General features: G+C 39.7%; 4 protein-coding genes across 6 annotated transcripts; 3 read left to right on the top strand and 1 right to left on the bottom strand.

Annotated features, from left to right (window-relative positions):
* The first annotated feature begins 819 nt into the window (after window positions 1-819).
* LOC124329101 (TWiK family of potassium channels protein 7-like) lies at window positions 820-16,778 on the top strand. Of its 3 annotated transcripts, XM_046788097.1 has the most exons (9): window positions 820-1,540; window positions 9,382-9,555; window positions 9,717-9,819; window positions 11,621-11,923; window positions 12,333-12,392; window positions 13,850-13,909; window positions 14,004-14,012; window positions 15,479-15,616; window positions 15,685-16,778. In XM_046788097.1, the coding sequence occupies exons 1-9, from the start codon at window positions 1,238-1,240 to the stop codon at window positions 16,068-16,070; spliced, it is 1,536 nt and encodes a 511-aa protein (XP_046644053.1). In that variant the 5' UTR covers window positions 820-1,237; the 3' UTR covers window positions 16,071-16,778. The 3 variants fall into 3 exon arrangements, with proteins under 3 accessions (XP_046644053.1, XP_046644054.1, XP_046644055.1); XM_046788098.1 differs by lacking the exon at window positions 14,004-14,012 and having other exon boundaries at window positions 824-1,540; XM_046788099.1 differs by lacking the exons at window positions 13,850-13,909; window positions 14,004-14,012 and having other exon boundaries at window positions 829-1,540.
* Window positions 16,779-17,066: 288 nt separating this feature from the next.
* LOC124329035 lies at window positions 17,067-20,214 on the top strand. Its single transcript, XM_046787967.1, has 6 exons — window positions 17,067-17,327; window positions 17,395-17,624; window positions 17,691-17,810; window positions 17,877-18,203; window positions 18,275-18,442; window positions 18,530-20,214. The coding sequence occupies exons 1-6, from the start codon at window positions 17,243-17,245 to the stop codon at window positions 20,003-20,005; spliced, it is 2,406 nt and encodes an 801-aa protein (XP_046643923.1). The 5' UTR covers window positions 17,067-17,242; the 3' UTR covers window positions 20,006-20,214.
* Window positions 20,215-20,485: 271 nt separating this feature from the next.
* On the bottom strand, window positions 20,486-21,658 carry LOC124329222 (diphosphoinositol polyphosphate phosphohydrolase 2-like). The gene is made up of 4 exons (XM_046788286.1): window positions 21,244-21,658; window positions 21,027-21,182; window positions 20,881-20,965; window positions 20,486-20,824 (listed from the first exon to the last, which is right to left on the bottom strand). Exons 1-4 carry the CDS (start codon window positions 21,340-21,342, stop codon window positions 20,712-20,714), a joined length of 453 nt encoding a protein of 150 aa, XP_046644242.1. The 5' UTR covers window positions 21,343-21,658; the 3' UTR covers window positions 20,486-20,711.
* A 295-nt stretch (window positions 21,659-21,953) lies between these two features.
* Window positions 21,954-25,436, top strand: LOC124329038 (pyridoxal-dependent decarboxylase domain-containing protein 1-like). The gene is made up of 12 exons (XM_046787971.1): window positions 21,954-22,439; window positions 22,517-22,612; window positions 22,742-23,093; window positions 23,152-23,223; window positions 23,289-23,390; window positions 23,452-23,553; window positions 23,622-23,879; window positions 23,943-24,047; window positions 24,118-24,276; window positions 24,335-24,450; window positions 24,522-24,649; window positions 24,716-25,436. Exons 1-12 carry the CDS (start codon window positions 22,087-22,089, stop codon window positions 25,195-25,197), a joined length of 2,325 nt encoding a protein of 774 aa, XP_046643927.1. The 5' UTR covers window positions 21,954-22,086; the 3' UTR covers window positions 25,198-25,436.
* The last annotated feature ends 298 nt before the right edge of the window (window positions 25,437-25,734 follow it).

The following is a 25,734-nucleotide window of genomic DNA, read 5'->3' as shown; positions in this document are numbered from 1 at the left end:
AAAATAACCAAACAAAACAAGAATCTAAGATTTCAAAACAAATATGATGCAAGTGTTGACAAATATCAAAACGCTAATTTTAAACCAACTAATAAACACTTGAATTTCAGTCGTAAATGTCTGTTTTATGGCAATTCGTAAATTCCGCCTAAAATTAAATTTTCCTTTTTAGTTGCGCAACAATTCAAAACGGATAGCAGAAATAAAATAGGTCGTCTATCTAGCGAAATTTTGCCGATTTGTATTTTATTCAAAAAAAGGGCGAAATGTTCTCTCATCTTGCATCTTTGCACTTGTATGCGATAGTTAATGTTCTCTTGTCATCACTTATTCTTTTGGCTATGAGACACACATGAACGCTCTTTTCTTTGCGGAGCTGTGCTCGAGTTCACTGCCAGCATCAGCCGTCCAGCATAGCAGCCAGCGCCGGAATAGATAGATGATCACACTTAATAACAGCAGCCAGTACATATAGCATAGCCAGTTTTCACTTGTAAAACCGTCAAAACGGCACACTTGTATGGTGACTCGACTTTTGCCGCTCGAGAGATATGGGTGCGATGTTCATCCTTCGTTCCGCTGCTGCATCTTGGCCTCCCCACCAAAGGTTCCGGATAATGTAGTCAAGCAGCAGCAGCGCTCACGCTCAACTTGTGTACGCGCGCTATACAACCATGTGTGCAGTGTATAGAGAGTCACGACAGGCACCGCCGTGACTCTATAGTATATTTGCAGGCTGATGTATGTATGTGTGTGTGCGGTGGTGGTGTGTCTATTCTCTCGGTGTATTTTACCGCGATGTGGCCCGATGAGCGCCGGTCGTCGTCGCATTGTGCTGGAGCAGCACCCTGTTGTGTACATGTGTGTTGTAGCTATTTCTAGAGGCGGCCACATCGTCGGCCAGGTCAGTCTCCCGCGGGCAGCAGCATGGAGAGGATCACTCCTTGCGCCTCCTTCTTCTTCTTCTTCTTCTTCTTCCTGCTGAGCTCGCTAGAAACAACACGATTACCCCGAGTGAGTTTCAGGCAGGTGTTTTAGTGTCGCCCCGTTATATTTCGCCAGTCATTTGAAAGAAAACGATTCGATTACCAACCCTAAAAACAATGAGCCAATTGTAATTGTCAGATATTAAAATCATTCAAGTGTGTGTGAACCGAACGTTGAATTACATTTGGCAAAGGGGAATAAATCGAGTGCGGGAAAATCAAGAAATTCAAACTGAAAACAGAAAGACGAAATGAGTTCTGCTGCCAACACTTTCTTGCGTTTGAACTCGACGGTGAGCCAGCCGGGCAGTCCGACGAGCCTCAAAGGTGCCGAGAGAGTGTCGATGGTCGGAAGTGTCGTCGGTGGCGGAGGCGGAGGAGCGACGAGCGTCGGCATCGGGACCCAGTCGGTCACCGGCACCGCCAAAGGCCGAGCCGGCAGGTGCGGATCGGCTTGCTGGCGCTACCTGAGCTCAAATCCGCGATTACGCAAGGGATTAGCTCACGCCGGACTCGTTCTTCTCTTGTGCCTCTACACAGCCGCCGGTGCATCGGTACGTACACAGCAACAACCAGCCTCGGTTATACATATGATGATTGCTCAATCTGTTTCCCCGCTATTCCCGGAACCCAGTGAATTTATCCATCCCGCCGGCCTTTTGTCTATAGTGACGATAAACGGTTCTATATCGATACCTACTGCGTAAATAGAATGTATGGAGTTTACGTAACTGGCAATGTTCATTTATATATATTTCCGAGACTCAGCTAGCAGCAGCAGAGTCTGTGACGACACCAACTCTTGTTCGCTATATTCCCTTTTCTATGTGTACATCCAGCGTGCGCGCGCGCTCGCTCACAGACTAGTATACATTCTTTCGCAGATACTACACTCGTCGTCTTTTTTTCGATAGACGGGCCAGCCCGCCGCGTTTTCGGGTGGGCGACGGAAATCCGACCAAAAACCGACGGCTCAGCTCACAGAGCTCATCCCACCCGTATAAAGTGAATACATAATATTTTCCATTCGCGATGTTTTGACAATGCACACACAAGTCAAAACAAAAACAGGCGGTGCAGAGGTAATTAGCTCCCTATTCCCGTCAGTCAACACGAGGTTACCGCACATTACATACTGTATGGGTATATATAGGTTATTCTATGGGTCGTCGATTCTAGTCTGTATAAAAACTTTCAATGTTATTCGGTTACAGGGACCCAATGCTGTTTTTCCACTGTCGTAATCATTTTGATGAAACAATAAGGGTGGGGCTGTGAGAAAGATCGAGGGAATTCATGAATTATCTTTTTCTCCAACAATATGTCCTCGCGCTCTTTTGAGAAAGAAATGCGGAGCCGATAAACATCAACGTCAGATTTTTTTTTAAAATTTACGGGTCTAAAGCGGGAGCTGCTGCTCTCAACTGATATTCTCCATTCTATTTATATTTGGAACTTGCGAATATTTGGATATAAGTCAAAAAGTGATCGACGAGCGACGTCGTCGTCGTCCGGCAAACGGGTCCCCCCCACTTCGCATGTACGTTTCTGCAACTACACACACGGGTGAATTGTAGGCTAAACAATCAGCGTTCCTTTTGGCCGTCCTTTCAAGACGGTCCAAAAATGCTGTCAGCCCTTATTTCTCCCGCGGTATGGCCAGCCAACTTTGAATCATGCAATATATAAGAATAGACATGTGTGTGTGTGTGTGTGTCTAGCGGTTAACCGTATAGCTAGAGTGTCGACGAGCAATATGTGTTATAATATGTTCTGACTCTCTGCCTGTATATGCTTGAATGCAAGTGAATGGAGAGACAGAAAGAGGAAGGACTGTTGGGGGGGGAGAAGCAAAAGAGATCAAGAGAAGTCATCCATTATTCCGGCGTGAGGTGGAGTTAGAGCCGGAGGAGGAGGAGGGTGTAGTACAGTCAAAGGTTTTGGGAAAAGAGCCAGAAAAGAAACACCCGGAGACAATTAGTTATTCAACAAACCATCAGCAAAAAAGAAGCTTGTGTCTCAAAGTCCTACGAAAGTTCAAAAAATAAATCTTCAAACTGAATTGCTGATGGATAGTGGAGCAGCAGTAGCAGTGTGATGCCAGCACACAGCGAGTTATTTGGATGTACACAGTTTCGCATAAGATGTACTGTTGTTAACATCGGTTCTGAGTGGTATGGGTGACTTGCCAGCGATATAAGACGGCCACCCCGCACTGTGGAAGCGAGAACATATCTTATCGATTCACTGTCATCTTATGCGCTGGGCTTGTACATAATAATACGCCGTCTAGAAATCTGGAATGCCAGCAGTGCTGCTCACATGTGTGTGTGTGTGGTGGAGAGAGTCGCCCCACCGTCCTACATCATATTCTTCCACCCCTTTCTCGTCCCTTTATTCTGTTTTGATGGAATCGTTAGCCTTTGACGCATCGAAAGACATTCATCACTCGGAGATGACAAAAGGGGCGGCGGCTAAAGGATTCGCCAGTTGATGGAAGTCTCAGAGAGACCGGCATACATTTGTTTTTACATTTTTTCTTCCCCTCATATTCAAACTGACGATAAGAAAATTGACTGATAGAAATTCGCAAAAACATCCAGAGTCCCATTATTCCCAACTAATAAAAAGGCCCTATATTAGATGAATCAAATAAAAATTTGAACGAATACTCATTTTTCAAACATTGACGAACCACATTCTTAGGAAAAAATGAGTTGATAGCAAAATGACGACAGCCACCATCGCTTTGGCTGTGTATATAGTACAAATAACACTAGCCGTGAAATTCCCGATCGTGCGAACCCAATACTCTGCTGGCGCTCTCTCCTCGATCAGTTGCGTCTAGTATATACGTCAGGGCTGGACAGCACACGCACACACACACCCACACACTGTTTGGATTTCGTCAATCATCAAAGGAGCCCATCACTCGTGTTATTTCTGAACGTTCTGCGTCTAGATTTTTGCCGCCTTGGTGATCGGTGATCGGGAACGAGCCGCGTCCGTCCGTCCGGGCCCTGCAGTTTTACACCTTACGATAAAAAAAAAAAAAAAAAAAAAAACGATGATCCCACGCCGAGCATTCCGTGATTGTGTCTGTCGGGATCGGGAAGAAGGACGACGGCGCGGATCAAAAGAAGCGGCGGAGCATATTCACGTATAAGCGGCAGCGGATCGTCCTCGGCTCACCCACACCGTTCGTGTTTCATAGAGCATATGCGATAGGATATTCCACGCGCTAACCTTAGGTTTCATTATTATTACGAGACCAGTAAAATAGAGCCCCAAAAGGGCCAGCACAGCAGGGACAGTTGATGGCATTATCCGAGTATCGGATGACGGGAGATGGCAGATAATATAGGCGGCGACGGTTACAACACACATGGCTCTTTTCTGCCGGCCAGCGCGGACCGCCACTAGCCGACGCGCTATATTATTATTACCCGCAGTAGAAGCGAAAAGACACATCAATGAGAGCGTTGTAAGCTATATAGGAGACAATGTGGGGCTTATTCCGAAATAAATGTCCTAGCAAGAAGGACATTTATAGCGCACGGGCGGCCGGGCGGCAGCGGCGGCCCCGTGTCTGTTGGGCCGACACGGCGCTGGTGCGATTCTTATAGAATTTTGCACTCTGCCCCAGAGAGCGACTCAAATTTACATCCTGTCGTCGTGTGACTCTTGTACAATTGTTGAAATAGATTAAACAAAAACGGCGGTGTTTGTGCGGACAGAAGAAATTCAAATTTTTGTAAAAAGAAATTGTCGTTTGACACAAAGAAAAGGAAAGAAAAGAAAATGGATAAAAGAAATCTTTCATTCCGCGCCAGCAATATATAGAGCCGAGCGGAGCGGGTGTGCAGCAGCTCCGCCCGCTCGTTATGGTTTTGTTTCCTTTAGCGCGCCAGTGTCGACAGAAAAATTCTCTTCCGCCTCCGTTTCCGGCTTTCTTTTTTTCTCTTGTTGAATACTATGGTGGGTGTGGCGCGCGGATTAAAAGTATACCGGTCGATCCGGCCGCCGACACTATACGACTCACCCTTGACAATCGCCATCAGGTTTGTTTTCAAAATGTCGTATCTCTCTCTCGTGCGGTTTTCTGTACGTCCAAAGTTATACCAAAAAGCAATGGACTATAGGATACACCTTATTTTTATATGAGAGATGTTTATGGCCTTATAGCAATAAGTGAATGCAAACTTCTATACGAGTAAAACAGAATAATAACCTAAAAGCATCGAATTGGTCAGCTGATTTATCTCATTGAAATTTTTCTACCCCGGAAAATAGTAGATAAGTATAATTTTAATTAAGTTTAGATTATAATGACTGTGCTTCAAGCCTGTGCCATTTGAATCAGTTTCTCGGTTAAGAATAACCGTCTTTTTTTCACTATACTTCCTGTTCGTTTCTTTCTCTTTCCGCCTCATCTTCTTTTTGATTTATGGAAATGATGAACCGGTGACGTTGTTTGTCATCGCCTTTCTACCGAGAAAAAGGTAGAGCCCTCACGCCCACTTCCTCCTCATTGTTGGTGTCGGAAGAAGAAAAAGGCAAGACTGTTAACAATCAGTTAAGCTCTTTGGATTGACGATTGTTTTCAGCTTTTGTTCTAAAATAAAAAGTGAAATTCTATTTTCTTTTTTCCGGGATCTGCTTGTTTGGTTGTTTTGAAAGGCGCGCCAGATTACAATTTTTTCTCTGGAAATGAGCCGACTGCTGTTGGAGAATGCCGCGTTATGTCCCGCAGTTCGGATTTGAGTGAGAGAACATCAGGCAGCCGAATGAGAAAACTGGAATTGAGCCAAAAGTCGTTAAACCGTCTTCGTCGTATTTTGAATCCTTTGCTGCTGGTCGTGTGTTGTAGACCATCGGCATTATTATTATACTCACGTGTGTTACTCACCACTGGTGTTTGCCTTTGTTGAGCTACTGCTGTCGCCAATCCTGTGTGTGTTGGTTACACTGTTTAAAGTCTGTTCTCGCAGTCTCTCTCGGCCACCGAGTGCATAGAGTAGTAAATAATAACACACACCAATCAACTTTAAAATAAACTCGAGCCATATTAGACGGTACGGCGGTCCCGCGTGCACCGCTGGCACTCACGCACGTCTATGGCGTTGACGACATTGCGATTTCTCGGTGGTGCTGGGCACTTTATTTATTTGACGGTCTCTCTATATGTGTGTATATATTCAATGAGCATGCCATGCGGCACTAGATGATTCCCAAGAGTCAAACCTCACGATTGTGGCGGTGTGTGTTTGTCCGCCATCAAACAAAACAAAAGAACTGAAGAGAGGCCGTGCAATTGAAAAGAAATAAAAGGGCGACGGGCTGAACAGCTGGCCATTCTCCAGTCAAATGTCTAATAGAAATAGAATCCGTCGATTATACTAGAGACTGTGTGGCGAGCGGTCTTATTTAGTTATCATTGGCGCCATACAGAAATACATTTAAAATGAGTTTAATGGGCTTTTAAAACCACAGAAAGCACCGCTTAAAGTTACAGTCCAGATTAGATCCACCGCATAATAGCCCGCAACTGTTTTTCTATCGTTGGCATTTCGGCGGGAGCGTGAGGCGGTCGTCTCTCATTGTAATATAATAGGACGACGAATGCTGCGGAAAAATAAAAGCCCCAAAAGCTTTGGCTGTTATTCATTGACTGTGTGTGTTGCTCTGATGTATATATACAGAGAATCACACTTCTATGAGGATGAGAAACGACGGCTTATTATTGATTGAACATGGCACGCAGCAACCGCACGGCAACGGCAGTAGCAGTTGGGAAAACACGAAACACTCCCGCGATATACTCCCGTCCCACGGTGCTCTCTGGCATGCGCTATGAATATACCAGCAGCAGCCACAGTTCCATCAATTTATTATTCTCTTTTATCCATCTTATTTTAGTTTTTTTTTTTTTTTAGAACTTGAATTGAACATGTGGAGAATTTGAATCAATTTACTCTCGCGCCAATTTCTTTTTTGGGCTAAATTCTTGGAGCTGCGGTTATACACTTTCGTGTTTGTACACCTGTGTACTAAAAATATATAACTTGTACGCCGCTGTACAAAAATATGCAAATTAGGTTTGGTTACATCTTTTTCTTTTGCGAAAAGGAAGCTCGATGGAAATCCATGATGGCGGCTGAAAATGCAAATTTTGCAATCATCGAAATGCAGAGTGCGACTACTGCATGAATACTTAAAAAACAAGTTGTTTGCTTAATGCGTTGTACATTGTGAATATAAGCCAGCTTCAACTTATAAGGATTGGACTAGCTACACTTTAGATTCTTCTCCCCATCGCCCACGCATAAGAACCCGCACTGTTATAAGAAAAAGAGATGAGAGAAAAAACATGATGCTCGCACACCTCAGCACACACCCAAACATTTTGTCATATTCTAAATAAACAGCCGAAGCTGCAGAGTCTGGCAAACTGTCTGTGTGGCAGTGGCCGTCGTGAAAGGGTTTTTGGGTGGTCATATCTTCCCTCGCCAATCCGAGTTTTGATACACCGACGGACGGTATAGAGATGACGAATGCTACACAATAGCTTATCATCCGCTCCCAATCTGGGCTGATGGCCAGAGAATGACGTCATTGATACACTTGCACGAGGTCGTGAGTTTGAAATTCACGTACTGCCGCGCCTTTGACCTAATAATATGCGTGTTGGTCTTTTTCTTTTTGGCGTTAACAACCAGAAACAGAGTTAGAAATCCATTACGCCATCACCAAAGTCCCTTTAATGGTTCTCGCGCATGTATTTCAGACATTCTACAGCTCACCGACTCAAAGGGAAACAAACACAGGGGAAATGAAAATTTGCATAAGTGCAGTACGCAGCTATTTTAAATTAAATATTCGGCCAAACAAATCTCTTTTCGTATTAAACTTTTTGCACGGGGGCAGAATAAAATGGAAAACGTTTTTCTTTTTTCCGTTCTCGCACCATGTCGAGCAGCAGAATCAGCTTTTGGGGTCTGAGGTGCAGCCAGAGACCACTGTTGATCGTTTTGTAAACAGATCTATATAGTAAATAGAGATATATATAAATATAGTCAAGGCTGCACAGGTCTGCCATACAACGTAACTACTGGGATTGCCAAACAATGCAAGTTGGCTAATATTACGGCTCATCATTTATTATAGCTGCCCCGGGAACGAACAATAACGGCAGGAATGCTGCCAGTACGACTTGACGTGATCAAGTAAATAGAAATATTTAATTCCAGGCTCTTCTGTTGGTAAAAAAAAGTCTAAGTCTAAGTACCTACACGTCAGCCGTCAGCGTGTCCGAAAACCATTTATTTATTTGATTCACGTTATTTTTTCGACGCTACATGTATGAATAAAAGAGTGTTCTCTTTCACCTTAGACTCGTTTGCATGTAAGAGAACGGTGTCGTAACTTTTGAAATGATCGATGAGGACAACTCATGTTCAGAGACTTGGAGGGACTCGACTATTTTCAATAGCAACTGCTCCTGACTTTTTTCGTTGCTCAATAATAACGGTGAGAGGTCTAACGATCTTTTTTATTTTTAATGGGAAAGACTTGCAAGGGGTAAGTCAAGCCTCCAAGGCCAAGTTAGATTATTAGATAATATATATAACGATCGGGCGTTGTTTTTTTTTGTTTTTTTTCTCCAACCAATTCCAGTATAATTGAAAGATTTATTGTTTTTGTTTTGCATCAACAGCCAACTAATGGTGGAATTGCGATCGATAATATCACTTTTGGGTGACCTTGATTGAATGGCAGATCGATTTGTTAGTCGATTAAATTGCAGCTGTATGCTTGGCACGGATCGCAATCGCTGGCAATCGCTTAATGCAGTTATTGTTGGGGTTTTCGGGACTCTCATCCATCTCTCGTTTTATGTTGTGATCTCCAAGCTGGATATGTTTTGTGATATACCATTATGAAGATGAAACTGACTACTTACCAAAAAATGACAAAAGCAGCAAAAGAAATCATCTTTCCGTTTAACAGTATACTATGGTTACTTTCAATCAATCAATCAATGCAATAAGTGGGAAATTTGACGACGGGAATACCCACCCACACCGGCTGACATCTCGTGGGAATGGGGCGTCTATTTTTCCACCACGGCGACTGATTACTCTTCCCTCCTTTTGGGGGATAAATGATTGGAGATTAATAAATAGAGACAGGCCTAGCTAAAAGAATAAATGACCAAGAAGCGCAATCGTACCATCATTTTTCATGGCGCGGAAATTCAAATACAAATTTGGAATTACCCGATAAGTTCACAGAGAAATTACTCCCTTAAACAACATTTTTATTCCAGATGATTCAATTTTCAATGTGTAATTTTTTAAAAATGTTCATTAAAAATTGAAATGCGTACGTCTAGATTTTCCAATGGTTGGAGCAGCCTCACGAGCTGGAACAATCGACTATTCTGCAAAATCGTGTTGTAGAACAGCGACAAGAGATGATCAAATTATGGAAAGATGCTCACGATCGTCCGGATTTTGACCAGAACTTGCTCGAAGAGCGGATGGCCGTGTACGAGGATGTCCTTCAGGTGATTGCGCTGGATCGACTGCTTTCTTTCCATTATCCTCTTGTGTTATTATTATTTAAATACATCACACAGATCTAATTGATAGTCAACACTTATTAACTATTTTGTCATTATCCTATCCAATTTTTAACCAAAATATTTGTTTGTCTGTATGATGGCAGGAAGCCGTTTCCAATCGGGTGCCGTTGCAGGCCGGAGTGGCTTCTGCTCATTGGACGTACACCCAGTCAGTGTTCTTTGCCTCGACCGTCCTCACTACAATCGGTATGTCAATTATACGAACCTCATCGCATACGTAATTCTAATGAGGCGACGGTTGGTTGAACGAAGCCAACTAGCCATTTAAATACTCACGAAAGAAAATTAAATACAAACAATTTCAGGTGTATTTCATATAATACTTATACAATATAATAAAGTAAACACTGTAGATAAAAGAGAAAAAAACAGGTTGAGCTGGGCAGCAGCAGCTGATGTAATGCTCGCTGATATCTAGAGGTGACGCATAAATTGGTGCTCCATAAATAGGTGTCGGTAGGACGATAATTCAGAACGTCACGCACGGTCAATGGATCATTCAAGTGCGTGTGTTGGCCTTTGGCATTCGATGTTCATATCGTCTTGGGCTATATAGTCCGTACCGATATTATACACATACGAAAGCGATTGTGCTGGCCAGAGACTTCGATTACAGTCTGCCACCACCCGTTCGGATAGTGTGAGAGTCGTGACACAATGCCGTCTACAGGATACCCAGATGAACGATAATCGACAACAACAACAACAACAACAACACTGGTTGCTACGCTATGCTTTGCGGAACGTCTATAGGTGCATCCATTACTCGGCGATACAATTGTATTGTCATTTTGTAATTGGATTTCACAAGACGGATGGAATCAAGGGGTCCGCAACTCAAATTTACTACAATAAAAAAGGTAAAAAAGCAAAAAAAAGTGAAAAAAGGAAAAAAAAGGAAATTTACTTTACGTGCTAAAAGAAGGGCGCGCGCGAACGAACCCCCCCTCCTCCCCATCCCCTCCCTACCCTTTTATTTTCGCTTGAAGGAAAGCCTATCTCACAAGTAAAAAAGGAAAAATAAAGCAAGGAAAAAGTAAAAAAAATAAAAAGTAAATTTGAGTTGCGGACCCCTTGGATGGAATAGGCGAAAATACGTGGAACATAAAATACAAGTAATTCAAACAAACCGAGAACGAAGGTATAAGGGAAAAAAACAAAATAAAAGAAACAAATAGAAATGTATAAGCTATCTGTCTTTTCGACGCCGTTGGTCTCGTGAGTCGACTGCAGGAGATTGGCTTATTTCCACGGAGGTCTATATGACAGGGACAAGGTGTACACTGAAGTCTAGCTATATCGTCAGCCCTATAAACCTCCCCACCGTTTGTTTGGACTGGAATATCCATTCGCCTTTTTAGACAATGATAGAAGAGAGCGGCTCACACACATACACACACGGCATCAATTTCGATTCGGGGGGGGGGGGGATGTGTTAGAACAACAACAACATTTTGAGCTGCTGCAGAAAAATGTTGAACGCTGTTTTATTTTATTTTTTGGGTGGGAAAGCCCTCCGGAAATGATTCCGGTGGTGCGATCGGTTTAAACGATTCGGCTGAATGAACGATATGTATATCTCGGACGGAGATCGAGGGAGAAAGTCAATTATATTTAAAGCGGAACATGCACAAGGTGAATCCAAGTGGATATATAAGAATTCTGTTGTTATTATCAGCGTTCCAATTTCTTTAAACGGGACGCTCCATCAGTTCAAAGGCATCAAGATGTATGCTTGGATGTATGAATATACATCAGATGATGACGCAATCTACTGCTATTTGGAAGCCTTGATCTGATCCGGCCGACTGACAACCGGAAATTATCCAACGTTTACCTAATCACATTGGCATGTTGAAGTCATTTTTCTGATCTACGTTTGAAATGGCGACTGTTCTTGCTATTCAAAAATTTTTATTTTCTTAAAATTAAAGATAACGAAATATTAGGATATTACTGTAATAGTTGCATTGATGTGCGTCCATAGGTTACGGGAATATTGCTCCGCAAACGACAAACGGTCGGATATTTTGCATTTTCTTCGCTCTGATCGGCATTCCGTTTACGCTGACGGTGATCGCCGATTTGGGCATGCTGATGGCCTCAGCCGTGGCCGCCGTCTACCACAATGTCAATCAACGATCCAGCTGGACCAAATCGCAAGCCGCTCAGACGTTCGGCCGTAAATTCGGCAAATCCTTGTCGGTCGTCCTGGTCGTCGCTCTCCTCATCGTCTACATCGCCATCGGAGGTGGAATCTTTATGATCTGGGAAGACTGGAATTTTCTAGGTATTATTATTATTTTAGCCAACGGTTGTACAATATGTGTATCACCAGCAGCTGCTGCTGGCCTCACAACGTCGGCAGCACCCCCCTCCACAAAAAAACAAAACAAACTTGATCTCCTTTCCTCGTTATATATTTGCCATATATAGTGTGTCACGTTTGTTAGATCGATAATACAGTACATGTTCTAGAGTGTTGGCTATACAAGGCTACACACACGGGCTGCTACATCGGCTAGTGGGCTGGAATGACATGAAGGATCGGGGCCGTTTCTATGTCGGATGATATAATCCCTATACGGATATCATGCTGCCTGCCATTTTTTCACCCTCCCCCACATCCACCACCTTTTCTTGTTTGTTTTTTCTCACTTCTTTTTTTTCTTATATTTCCTTGTTTCTTACGAGGTTAGAGTCCTTTTACTTCTGCTTCATCACGATGACAACCATAGGCTTTGGCGATCTGGTTCCAGGTTGGTAATCTCTTCTATTTTGGTCTCAGTAATTATAATATAATCTGTATATATATACATAGGCACTACTGCATATATAGTGAATAGACCTGATATACATTTTGCCATCAGTTATCAGTTGGTTTTTTTAATGCACGAATTTACATTGGACCGTTTTAATTTCCAATGCTGTAAAAACCAAATTATTGTCGCTTTCATACGTCATTTACCATTTAGTCAATACGAATGTTGTTTTTGTTTTAATCTTCGTATTTTTCGATCTCAATGTGTTGTACCATTAGGTGCAAATGACATAACAACACCAAAACGCGACCCTGGTTTTAAAAAAATAGTTAATAAGTTTATTAACACACACCGCCAGCAATTAATTTGGTCAACTTGCGCAACTTATATCGTACTGAAAGAAATGCGCGTACGAATCGATGTCTTGATTATGCTGCGGCCTCTACCTTGACTGCAATGTAGACAATTGCTGTTGGTGGACAAACAAATGTGCGACGCCCAGCAGCACATTAATATCGAGTTACTATTATACACTGCGGCTTGGCACAGTTCTATATAGACATAGAGTCTAGTATAGCATGTTCTAAATATAATTCATAGAAAATAATACCCGCCCTAACGCGGATAATCTTCATAGATTTCGGACGTCTTTGTTTTTACAAAATTAATCTACAAATCTAGAAACAAATAAAAACCAACACGCGGTATGGCGTGCGCATCATTTTCATTTAGTGCGAGTTTTTTAAAAAAAAAGAAACAACTATTTTCTCTAGATCATTTTACATCGCCTGCCACACTGATCCGCCAGGACGAAAAACTGGATTATGGAGATGTGGAAGGTTGCTTGCGCGAATGGAAAACAAAAAAAGCATGATGACAATGATGGAGTGCATTTAATATAGTTGGACTCCAGCAGGCAACGTCATATATACACTCATAGAAAGAGAGATTATATTCTTGTATACTGTAGCCGTATATAAGACGTGCCGTATTAGTTTTCAATCCGTGCAATTTTAAACACGACCAAAAATGTATCTTCATTTTTTAAAACATTCATTTGCTCGGTGTTAATGTTCATCGCTGTTTCCGCTTATTCTTTCCTAGCTCAAGAAACAAACAAAATTACCCATATGGCCGTTTGATAACCGACCATCGCCTGCTTCATTTAAATAGACATACCAATGTAGTGAATAAACATACGAAGGTATACTCAACTATGATCATCAATAGGCAAAAGTGAAGGCGAACACGCATCGTGCTTTATATTGCTATATTCTTTCGTAGGCTCGGCGGCTCATTAAAGTCTATTATATAGAAGTGCGCACGATTTCCAACCGAATTACTTTTTCTGTTTTCTTATAACGAGAATTTTTAAAGCGTTATTGCTTTGATGATTCGAAGAAAAATGAGAATATTTTTCATTATATACACACGACATATATGTATATCTTCAGGCTTGGGCTTTCATGGCGCCTCTCATCAGCTGGCCACTCCTTCGCCAGTCCTCCGTCACGGTATATACACACACCACACCTTTTAATAGAGTCGACGACCCTCTTTTATATATCTGCTGGATGATGATGATGTGATGCTCTTTAACTTATATAGTTCAGATAGGTACCCAATGATTGTTGCGCGCGAGGCTCGTTTTCCGTGTGAATCGTCTTCTTTTGATCAACATCACCGCGTTCGTATTGCGCTCCAGCCCCTCCCTCGCTAATAGTATTTACTCGGCAGTCGTTACTAATGCTCTCACGTGATGCCTTGAGTTACATTTTATTTTTTTTTACCTTGAATTATAGCGTGAGAAGCTTCTACTTATCTTATGCTTTATTTCTTAGTTATTATTTTTTTGTTTTTATTGGTATTATATGTGCCGTATGGTATACATCACATCAGAATGCTTATTTTTGGAGACTATCAACATAGTCTCCCCGCCAGCATTCCTGGCAGCACTTACACCGTCTTTCGAAACGCATTTCGTGAATCATTGCCTTGCACTAGTGTGAATGCCTTTATGAAGGGCTTATGGTCATTACAGAACCTTTTTAGTTTTTACTACTATTTATATACGCTTATAGAGTTAGGGTCCATGGGAAAAGTGTCATCATGTCATTATGATCCGAAGGCTAGAACTATAACTCATACTAGCTGTTGTCTGAACTAATTTTGATTTATATATTTATCTTTTAAAGTCAATTCGAGAAGGTGTTTTTATTCTTCAGTTATTTATTTTGGTAAATTAGTTTTTTTATTTTTTATTTAATTGATTTATCAATTTACAACGTATAACCAAATAATGTAGGACTATCCCTTGGTGGTTCAATGGTTAATTGAAATAGTTCTTTCATTTTTATTCCTGGTCATTTTTGAATTGCGTTGCATCCGCGTTGACCGGTTTTGTACGTGCTACAGGAAACTGTCTGAACTGCTGGGGAGCGGGGCCGAGTCTTGCCTACGTCCTATAATACCTTACATCAAATTTGACTACTAATCCAGTAAACCTTTAATTTAAATAAAGGTATTCTAGGGACAAATGATTCGCAAAAGAAAAAAAAAATGGTTCACCTTGTAAATGTTATAAATCAAAACTTTTATTACGAAGTAAACAGGTCAAATGCAACTCCCTAATTAGACTTAAAATACGTTCGATAAGATAAAATAATGTCATACAGTATATCTATACATTATGAACAGTTGACGTTCAAAAAATGTCTAACGCACCGCACGATGTATTGCTACGAGTATAAAAGAAAATATGTGTGATGGGCTTATGTAACACAACTTCGATGGCGATGCCGAATAGTTCTAAAAAAAATTTGTAATTCAATTACTAATTAAGAATGAGCGAGTCTAGGCTATTGCGTTACTAAATAGTCTACAGGATCAAATGTTTTTTTTATATCCGTCGGGAAGTTGATTTATGGGATGGGATTTGGTGGTAGCATTTCACCATTTCCGACAGCTATATAGATGAAGCAAAATAAAAATGGCATTCAACTAATTTCTTTAATAATCTATAAATTCACTGTCAAAGAAGCGATTTCTAATCACTACGTATTTTTAACGCTTGGTTTTTCCAGCTCAAACTACCTACATGTTGGTATCCATCGCCTACATCCTGGTTGGCTTGGCATTGACGACAAGTATAATTGAATTAATCCGGCGGCAGTATGCTCAGAGTTGGAAAAAAATGCAAGAGCTCACCAATCGACTCCAAGGTAATTTTTGTTGTACTTAATCAAATGGCGATTTGATTTAACTGAGTTTGATTTTTCGCTATTTGAAGGATTAACGGGTCCATTAGCGGAAACACTGCGTCGCATCAGCGAACAAGCGGGCAAGATGAACTCGGACGGCAAACTCGATCCAGCTCTGCTCAAGGAATTGGCTGATTTGAAATTTGCTCTTAATGCCGTCAACGCGGAAATGAGGCGACCTTCGGTCAGCAACTTGTTGCAACAGCCCATCACAGAAGAGCCAGATCTGTTTGGAAGCAGTACTGCGCTGGATGATTTCAGCTCGAGCGGAAGCAACAGCAGCAACGCATGGCCCATGGAATGGGACGAATGCTGGGAGGAACGCTGGGCGGCCATCGAGGAAATGATGATCAGCAACAAGGCCTTCAAAGACAGAGTCATGCGCATTCTGAGTCAGACTTCCATCAAAGTCTAATAGAAATAAATAAAGCAATTATAAGCTGGCAGACGCGATTGATTATCCTCGAATTTATATCTTGGTCACACCTGCACTTCATCACCTCCATTCAATTCTCTAGATATAAATGAGATGTGTAGAATGTTTGTTTTGTTTCACCGAACTTTGATTCTTTCACTTTTTCATTTTTGATCAATTCACCGTCATCGAAATCTCTGTGGTCTCCTTAGGTCATTTGTCCGAATTCGCTAAACTATCATCGTATATATTATATTGTCTCTACTACCGCATAGTTTAAAAGAGAAATAAACAGCGAAATATTTGCTGATGCAACACATCGTGATGGCCTTAACATATAAGGTGTAATCGATTGGAATTTGGTATTCTGACTTGTACACGTGTTATCCGATGATGATTCCCTAGTCCTGATTCCGATTGCGACCTCATCACAAAATCGCTAATCTGCAACAACGTACCGCGTTTTTCACTGCACAACTTCTGCAATTTCAATTTGTTCGGTCATTCACTATATAAAAATCCGACTTTTCTTTGACTCTTCCATTGTTGTTGCACTATTTGCGATTGCCGGTCTGTCTGTATCCGTGTCTGCAAGCGAATTTGTGTGCGTGTCGTGCTAAACTGTGTACGTACCTCTATTGCAAAGAGACTGTATGACTATAGGTATACAAAATGAATCATGCGATTGTCGATCGCAACTGGTTAACATATGGCGCTTTGGCGCTTTGTTCTCTAAATTAAGATTTTTTAAATTTAGAATATTTCTATTATTCTAGATGCAAAGCATTTTCTTTGTGACAGGCATTTACTACTCTCAATCTCTCAATTAACTTTTAATTAACGTTATTATTATTTTCCCAGAAAACTAGAGCTTCCTGGCTCGCTTAAAAATTAAACTTCAGAGAGTAGGATTAACTTTTTAAGGAGCTCTATGTTTGTGAAACCGAGTTTACTACACATAGGTGGCAGCACATACATGTATTGACTATTCGTGGTCATTCACTTTTCTATTCGGTGATAACAGTTGCTGGGGCTGGATGTTTCTCACAACAGCTATCCCGCTAGTTTGTTTTCGATTTTCTTCCTTGCTTGATTCAAGAAGATAAATATTAAAATTATTGTTGACTCTTTGTAACTTTCGTATTATTGCAAATCAAGGTATTTCCCATTAAATGCGGGAAAGTAGGGAAATGGATGCCATAGAATTTTGGATATGGGAACACGCTACTAAATATGGAATGACCAAAGTGTTGAAAAGTACAAACATTGTAATAATGACTTATTAAGTTTCTTTTTTAATTTGCATTTCTTTCTATTTATTTAGAGATCAAATCTAACTTCTCTCAAGTGGTTATACCAAACAGCTGGTTGAGTGCCCGATACCTACATCAGATCAAGAATGAGTGGAGTAAACTGGACAATCAAATCTCTCCAAAAGAGCTTAATGCTTTGAAACAAACTTTGACAAGCACTTTTAAGCACTACATTAAGGATTTGAAGCATGTTATTAAAATATCTGATTGTATTAGACTTGATCTATGTTGCAAAGCAGCTGTATGTTATAGACATTTTATTAGTTATCGACAAGTTTGTAGTTATTAAATATCACTTTACTTTCAGTTTTTAGTAATGCGCTCAGCCGAATCTAAACCTGCAGTGAAATTACAAGTCACAGAAAAAATTTTTCCTTGTTGGAATATGATTATATGGACAAAAATGAAAGAATCTTTTGGTTTGAAGGTAATCAAGAAAAGAATCATTTTAAATTATTAGAAAACTTCTAATCAATTATCTTTTTATTTACAGGATGACTTGATCATGGAAGAAATCAAACAGTTTTATTTGGAAATGAGACTGAAATCATGTCTTAAAGTGGATTGTGAAAAAGAAATATTGGACCAATTTAGAGAAATGATGAAAAAGCATTTTCCGTCATTGATTTCATTTATGCAAAAGATCAAGCTTAGTAGACTGGAAAGAATTCAACTGAACAAAATGAGATTAGACAAGCAGTTTGAGTTTTTGCGAGTTCGCTTGAATTGTGGTCTCGTTAACGAGTTGGTGGTTTTGGATCTACTAGAAGATGTTCAAAGAAAGAAGGTCATCGAGTCAGCGTCGAAGTCCTTGAAGGAGGTTTGTTTTAATTTTGTTTGGTATTTATTACATTGAATATTTTCATTAATTCCCCCTTTTTTTCATGAAAGGCAAAATTGTACGAACCAACAACGGACGATTCCAAAGAGATAATACTGTATACCTTACCTCCGGATCCTAAATTTAAAAGCAGTGACAATCAGTTTTACCCTGCATGCTTTTTAAACAATCCATTTATGTCAACGCACATTGCTGTTGACAATGATGGGATTCTCGAGGTAAGCAGCCATGCCATGCAAAGATATTAATATGAACAACTACTAGATTCTACCTTAATGTAATTCATTTCATCGTTTATTATTCAGGAGATGATAGTTAATAGAAACATTCCACGGAAACCCGATGGGAAAGATTTTGGACCACTTTGGTTTTCTGATACAAGACTTTTTATAAAAACGGAGAAAAACGAATTAACTATCAACCGTGATTGTCTAAAAGAAACTAAGGATGTCCCGATAGCATTGTCTACTTGCGATGCATCAATCTCAGACCATTCTGTCAAAACTTCATCGGCTGCAGCTGATGAATTTGCGAACAAGAAACAATTAGATTCAAATGTAGTCGAAGAAAAACCTACTAAATGCGTAGTAGATCAAGATAATTGCACGGATTTCGTAAATGGTTATCTTCAATCGGTCTCCGAAGTCCCTATTCCAACTATCGGCACAGAACGTGTGAATTCCATTCAATCTTGGATTGACAGTAACCCTCCGAAGAGCCCTTCATCTATGGAAAACTGTAGTCCCCAGGCCTACAGAAACAGAAAAGAGAAGCTTTCTTTTCCTTCGGAAGTAATTGAAAACTGTGTATTGCCGGAACACTCTAAAATGCCATTCGAGAAAATTGTGAGATCAGAACCAGTTATCTCGATATTGCATTTTTCGTCTTTAGAAGAAAACTCGAATTCAGAAGAAATTTGTTTGAAATTAAAATTGGATGGAGTCTTAAACGAGTACGAGTCTTCTGAACGATGTATTCCTCCATCTGATGACATTGAATATGTAAGCTCTACGACTGCTTCTACTTCAAGCTGCAGAAGGATTCAAACTAGAACTCGCTACAAATATTTGACGGAATTAGAAAACCCAAGGAAACGGAAAGAAACTGAAAAGCGTCGATCGAATGAAAATGGTGATGACTCGAGTTCATCAAATTACAGATTTCAACGTCGTCTTCGAAGCCAATCTCGCAATTCGAATGCAGAACCTTTGCCTGTAAGAACAACTCGCTCAAAGAGGAAAACTCGGAAGTTATCAACTTCATCTTCAAGTTCCGGCTATTCAGCAAGCTCAAAGAAACTTCAACTGGAGGCTCCAGCTCCAACTCTGAACAAAAGTATAACTTCGATAGATTCAAAATCCGAAGAATCATCCACTGAGCAACAGAAGGTCCGTCTAGCTGGCGGATGCAGTGGCACGCCACCGCTCGATGAAGAACTTTCGAAATATCATACTCCTGCTCAACAGAATTCTAAATGCTCAGAAGAAGCTGCTTTGGAATCAAGTGCATCTAGGACAGGGATCAAACGAAAATTGTATGAGGACGAGCAACCGATTTCCGATAATCCTAATAGTAAACGAGTCCAAGTAAAGGACCTGTCGGTTGGAAAACGGCGTTTAGCTAGTGTTGTAAAAACACTGCAGATGCATTCCGAGAAATTGCGTATAGTTAATCCGGTTTTTTCTGAGCATTGTGATAAACTCGACTTATGCCTTCAGCGTGTTTTACGATCTCACCATAAACTAACCAAAAGTGCTAACGATAGCGAAGGATGCATCTGAAAACTCTATTCTAAATATGTATTTCTTTGAAAGCAGCAACTATGTCGTTCAACATCCTGTATTTAAAGGTTTTGATTTGTTTTTTTGGATAATCACGCTGTAAATTGCAAATTGCAGAGGAATGATAAATTTGTTATCATACTGTTACCAGACTGTTACCAGAAAAAAAAAAATACATTTTTGCTGGCAGGAATAATTCATGAAATTTTGACGAATCATTTATTATCCAATCTTAATTCATTTCCAATATTCGAAATTCCTCTGCACCGCCGTTAAGTAAAGAACAAAATAAATCCAACTTCACTTTCTGTACCTTTAAATTTGGGGTCGATATGGACGTTTCTTCGTCGTGAAAGTTCGTTAGCCTTTTACAGAATCCTTTCAGCAATAGTTATAAATATGCTGTCAGGTAAAAATTTTACAACACTGCTACACCTCCATCCCCTCCCCCTCCCCCCCAAAAAAGGAAGTAGCAGATCATAAATGGCAAACAAAAGTTTTTTTTTTTTCTTAACAAAATAATAATAAAAAAAAATTAAATTATATGGAAGAGCAGAAATTATCAGCAGTAACATCATGGGTTATCCAGTTAACTTGGGAGGCTGACTAGATCTAATTTCTAATTCTTTAATTAAAGAGCAAGACAATAATAATAATATAAAATGGGACTAAACTCAGTCCTTAAGTAATCAGATTTTTCTGGGATCTATCTTGGGGCTTCTGCTTTTGCTTTATTCAAAAGCCATTGAGCCATTAGTGGCTTATGAGCAGTTAGGTGTGCAAGAGCTTCTTCATACTGAAACCATCTACGGCGCCTCCCTGAAGAAAAAAATTGGATTTCACTCAACAAATTGGTAACAGAAAATTCATTTTACCAATTGTTTTTGAATCGTCCCACTCGGACAGTTCGTTCGTAACGTGTAGAATATAAACAGTGGTTCGATGTTTCCGTTCGTTATTCTAAAAAAATTTAAGATTTGATGAGGAATGTGACATATTTAAGACTTCTAAAAATTAGTACTTCAAAAACACCTAAGCAAATGCCTAGACGACCAGAAACTCCTGCCTCCTCCATGACTTCTCTAACAGCAGCTTCAGGAGGCTCTTCATTAGGTTCAAGCCCACCACCAGGAACTATCCAACTGCTATTTTCATTGGAAGAGGATACAAGAAGAATCTGTAAAAAAAAAATCAATGTTATAAATTTACTTTTCTGGTTCATGTCAACATTAACCTACTTGATTATGATCATTTTCTTTGACACATACACACGCTGCCCTTTTCCTATAGCCATCATCATCATACACTCGAGTTGAGTTTGGCTTATCTTTTACCATTTTATATTTTACTGCAGAAAACTACAGTGTTAACAAGAAAAAGAACAACTTGGACTTGAAAACAGGCACGAAAGTGAGATTGCAATGCTTCGGTATTCACTTCGAGTAATCCATACCATACTTGAAAAACGATCCGTGTTATATTACTTTATGTGGATTGCAGTTCTATCTCTGATGTTGATATTATTTTTCAAACCAAAACCACCGGATCAAGAGATGTTAAAAAGCGCCGAGAAATGTTTCAGAGAGGCGTACACAACAAATTGCATACGTATAGACTATGTAGAGAGTGACTTGGAAGTCACGTCAAATGAAATGATTTCACAGAATCACAGCAAGGCCAGAATTAAGATTGTTGGTAGCCCCATCTCTGAATGTCAATTTTAAACGAGGGAAAGAAAGAAAAAAATAATTTTGTGTTTTTTTTTTATCACTGGAATACTTCGTTCTGAAAAAAAAATACGTAATCTTAAAAAAAAAATGGCACTGGTAATTCCCGAATCTTTTATAAGAATGAATCGTTATCCATGATTTGGAGGAATTTAGTGGTTGGCGCTAGTAGTACAAATACCATATTACATTTTCCTTTTGACAGACAGCTGTGCGGCCTAAAAATTCTAACCAGCATTTGATTGTTGACACGTAAGAAGAAATATCTAATATTTGTCTTTTGAGTAATGTCTACGTGTCTTTCAGTTCCTCACATCCGAAATATTTATTCTCTTTTGACCGGAAAATCTTGAAATGGAAATGGAAGAAATATTTGATTCTTCAGTGGAATTATTGGATACTGGTGAAAAAAATGACGTGGACAAAATCAAAGAACCAACATTAGAACCTGTATTAGAATCTGAAGACATCGATACCCCTTCCACTTTGTTAAAAAAGGATAACGAAGTGCTTACAAAGTTTCGAGCTATTATCGCCGAGTATTTGCAAGGTGAAAAGATCCTTGATGGCCTTGATGGCCTGACAAAAGGAGTTCTTGGTTCCTATTCGTTGGCTGGGTATCTAGATTTTGCAGTTCCATCAGGAAAAGAAATCATAGTCACCAAACTTTTGCAACACTGTTGCTTTCAACTACTAGACTTGCTTCGGTAATTTGTTTGTTTTCAGTCATTTTTATTGTAGATTTATTTGCATATCAAATTTCTAAATTCATTTATTTAATTAGAGTTTCAGATGGAATCTGTTATGCTCATGAAGAAGCAACTGCAGCAATTATGCCATTGATTCAAATGCAGCTTTTGAATCTTTATCCTAAGTACAGGTATCATATATATACTGTTATATTTTTATTCATGTAATTTTATGTATTTAAAATAGATGAATGTGTTATTATCGAATAAGAATTTTATAAGCTGAATTTATGGCATGTTTTTTTTTGTATTTTTTACAGCACACAAGGATATGAAGCATTGTACTCCTGCCCACCCACCATATACATTAGCCCATTGTGTATTCCATCTCTGGGGAGTGTGATATGTAAAAAGCTGGGATTTCCTACTAGCTCTGTTAAGGTTATGAAAATGCATGGTGCTGATCATCTCACAAAAATGGAAAAATCCTTGCTTGAAGATTTTGCTGCTAAAAGAGTTCCATTGATGATAATTGCTTCGTGTGGGTCACACCACTCTGGCCAAGTTGACAATTTGGTAGCTATCTCCCATCTTGCTCAGCGCTTTAATGCTTGGCTTCATTTGGAGGGTCATTTAATAAATCACCTCAGCCTTCATGATCAGCCTAAAAAGGTAAAATAAAGATTGTATATTCAGATTAATTGCTGTCTTAATAACTTCCTTCAATTAGAACCTTCAAATAGCTGATAGTTTGCACTTGGACTTGAAGCAATTACTGGGTGTTCCAAGCCTACCATTTGTGGTATGATTGTTTTATCAACTGCTTATTAAATACTCTTTTAATCTTTCTCTGAACTGTGTTTAAAGACAATGTATCGTCATTGCGAAATAGCTTTGCAAAGAGCTGTCTATTTGACCCCGTCTCACTGCTCACCTTTCAGTGTGGTTCCTCTGTGGTTTGCACTTCAGGTATCCAAACTCTATGCAGGTGATAACAACCAATTTTTAACTTTATACTTTGAATTTTCAGAGTTTAGATTCGTCAACCATTAGTAATCGTTTTCGGACGGCGGTTGAACTTAGTAAACTGTTAATTAATCACTTGATCACAATTCCGAATATCCTGATTATGGTGCGTTCTTTTCATAGTGTTCCATAATTTTTTTTCTTTCATCTAACTTTTTGATGATCGTTTTTTAGAGCCATATACCAAAGAGTATCAAAATGCAAGTAAGTGTGGAATCAAAAGAAGTTCTATCAGATGATTTAGGAATAAATGCCCCAGCAACTGTAACTGCGAATAGTAATGATGAAGATGAGGGAGTGGAAGCAACTAAAACAAAGACGGTGGAAGAATTGAGTGATTTGCCTGAAAATAGTGATACGTCTTCAGAATCAGATACGATGAACATTCATGACGATGAAGAACTTGCCGGTCGCGAAAAAACGAAGCCTGCGGTGAGTAAAATACAAGTTTCATCTAACAAATTGTGCTATGTTATATATTTGTCCGTTGCATAGGCTTTGATGGATTGTGTTGTACCAGTTGTAGTGTTCCAGTATCGCCCAAGCTCCAAAGAAATTGGAGAATGCCCCGGGAATTTGCTAGATGATTTGAACCTATGGGTAATTATACCAATAGTTTGTTGAGATCCTTTAACAAAACTAAATAAATTTTTGTCTTTTGCATACACAGCTTGTTCAAGTACTAGAACGAGCCTGTGAAGAGATTCACATGGACATTATCGATGTTGATGAGAGTGGATATGCGCTTCGCTTTTCGCCTTACGATTGCAAGTCATTTCCCTCCATAGAAACTTTAGCAAAATTCCTAGAAAGTCTTGACCAGCAACTGGTACGCGTTTTTTAAAATTCTGGATGTGATGAATTAAATTCATTATTTTGTTTTTAAGGAAATTTTAAATGCGACAGTAGAACACAAAAAAACTCTTAACAAAATCATTGAAGTCAGCGGCGGAGAACTTCAGCTTGTCGAATTACCTGGTTGGGCTGGGCTTGGAGGAGTAAGGTAAGCAAAGTTCATATTCATTTAATATTTTGAAGACATTTTTAATAATAATAGTGGTTTCTCATCTCAAGATATTTACCTGCTGCTTGGCGATCGGATAATATGGAGCAATTACCTGATCAAGGCAAGGAGGAAATTAACCGGATAAATCGAGAGCTGGTTGCTAAGTTGAAGGAAACGGACTCTGCTTTTTCTTTAGGTAAAAATACCCTGAATGCGTTGCAGATTTATTGGCTAATCGACGAGACAAAAATCTTATTTCCAGGTGAAGGAAGAGATGGCCTGTCCTGCGTACGTTTTGGAATGGTTGTGGCTATCACAGATGTAGAAGCTTTAGCCAATCTAGTACGTCAAACCGGTCTTGATCTTGAAGCATCAACTTTGGCACTAGAAACTATGGCAGTCATGATTCGTAAAGGTATAGAAGAAGCACAAGCTGAGCTGCAACGAGAAACGGAAGAAAAGCTCTGGCAAGAAGGTTTATTGAGACACATTCCAGTAGTAGGATCTCTTGTCAACTATTTCTCGCCACCCCAGAAAACGTCTGTTAAGGGACGATGTTTAAATTTGCAAAATGGCCGAATAGAAAAAAGTGAAGTTACGATTCACTCTTTAGTAGTTGAAGAGGCTTCTGTAGTAGTAGAACAGGCTTCCGAAGTAGTAGAAGAGGCTTCTGAAGCTCTGAGTAGTAACCAAGAAACGCCTTTTGTTGAAAGTGAAGAAACTAAAAACGCACCTGATGAGTGAATTACAGATAACTTATTATTTCCCCTTTTTTCTTATTGGGTTATTTTTTACGGTATCGGTATTTCCCTTGTTCATTCTTTATCACTACGTTTAATTATGTTACCTTGTTTATCTACATTCCCTGTTTTTCGTAATCAGTATTTATAAGTTGTTGGTTGAAACAGTTCAATTAAATGAGCCCTCTCCCACATCATGTTTACCCCCTTTGCAATTTTAAATAAACCTGTTTTCTGCTATAAGTTGGAACACTTTTTATTATCCATCCTGAGTCTAAATATCTGATGTGCGGGTGTTACTCTTCGACTATCTATGCTGTCCGAGTGAGCAAACTAAAACTCATATATCGATTCCTTATGTATGCAAAACGCTTAATTGGAAAACCACATGACGCGCGGATTAGTAAAATTTTCACTCTGGCTTCTCCTGGAGTTACGGAAAGGCCAAATATTAATTATGCGCATTGGTTATTTTTTAATAAAAAAACATTAAGAAACAACGAAAAGGGGAAAAAAAAAATAAATTTCCAAAATGATAACG

Source organism: Daphnia pulicaria, chromosome 3, assembly GCF_021234035.1.
Source record: "Daphnia pulicaria isolate SC F1-1A chromosome 3, SC_F0-13Bv2, whole genome shotgun sequence".
Classification (NCBI taxonomy): Eukaryota; Metazoa; Arthropoda; class Branchiopoda; order Diplostraca; family Daphniidae; genus Daphnia; species Daphnia pulicaria.
The sequence above is the reverse complement of the archived record's forward strand: the minus strand, read 5'-3'. Positions and strand labels throughout refer to the sequence as shown.

Bases quoted from the DNA above. Each gene is read 5' to 3' on its own strand.
- LOC124329101 (XM_046788097.1), top strand. From the start codon at position 1,238: ATGAGTTCTGCTGCCAACACTTTCTTGCGTTTGAACTCGACGGTGAGC. The intron at 9,820-11,620 runs GTATGTCAATTA...GTGCGTCCATAG, and splicing joins GACCGTCCTCACTACAATCG to GTTACGGGAATATTGCTCCG. The intron at 15,617-15,684 runs GTAATTTTTGTT...CGCTATTTGAAG, and splicing joins GCTCACCAATCGACTCCAAG to GATTAACGGGTCCATTAGCG.
- LOC124329035 (XM_046787967.1), top strand. From the start codon at position 17,243: ATGCGGGAAAGTAGGGAAATGGATGCCATAGAATTTTGGATATGGGAA. The intron at 17,811-17,876 runs GTAATCAAGAAA...TTTTATTTACAG, and splicing joins AAGAATCTTTTGGTTTGAAG to GATGACTTGATCATGGAAGA. The intron at 18,443-18,529 runs GTAAGCAGCCAT...TTTATTATTCAG, and splicing joins ACAATGATGGGATTCTCGAG to GAGATGATAGTTAATAGAAA.
- LOC124329222 (XM_046788286.1), bottom strand. From the start codon at position 21,342: ATGGTAAAAGATAAGCCAAACTCAACTCGAGTGTATGATGATGATGGC. The intron at 21,183-21,243 runs GTAGGTTAATGT...TTTTTTTTACAG, and splicing joins AAGAAAATGATCATAATCAA to ATTCTTCTTGTATCCTCTTC. The intron at 20,825-20,880 runs GTAAAATGAATT...TTTTTTCTTCAG, and splicing joins GGACGATTCAAAAACAATTG to GGAGGCGCCGTAGATGGTTT.
- LOC124329038 (XM_046787971.1), top strand. From the start codon at position 22,087: ATGGAAATGGAAGAAATATTTGATTCTTCAGTGGAATTATTGGATACT. The intron at 23,880-23,942 runs GTGAGTAAAATA...TCCGTTGCATAG, and splicing joins GCGAAAAAACGAAGCCTGCG to GCTTTGATGGATTGTGTTGT. The intron at 24,451-24,521 runs GTAAGCAAAGTT...TCTCATCTCAAG, and splicing joins GCTGGGCTTGGAGGAGTAAG to ATATTTACCTGCTGCTTGGC.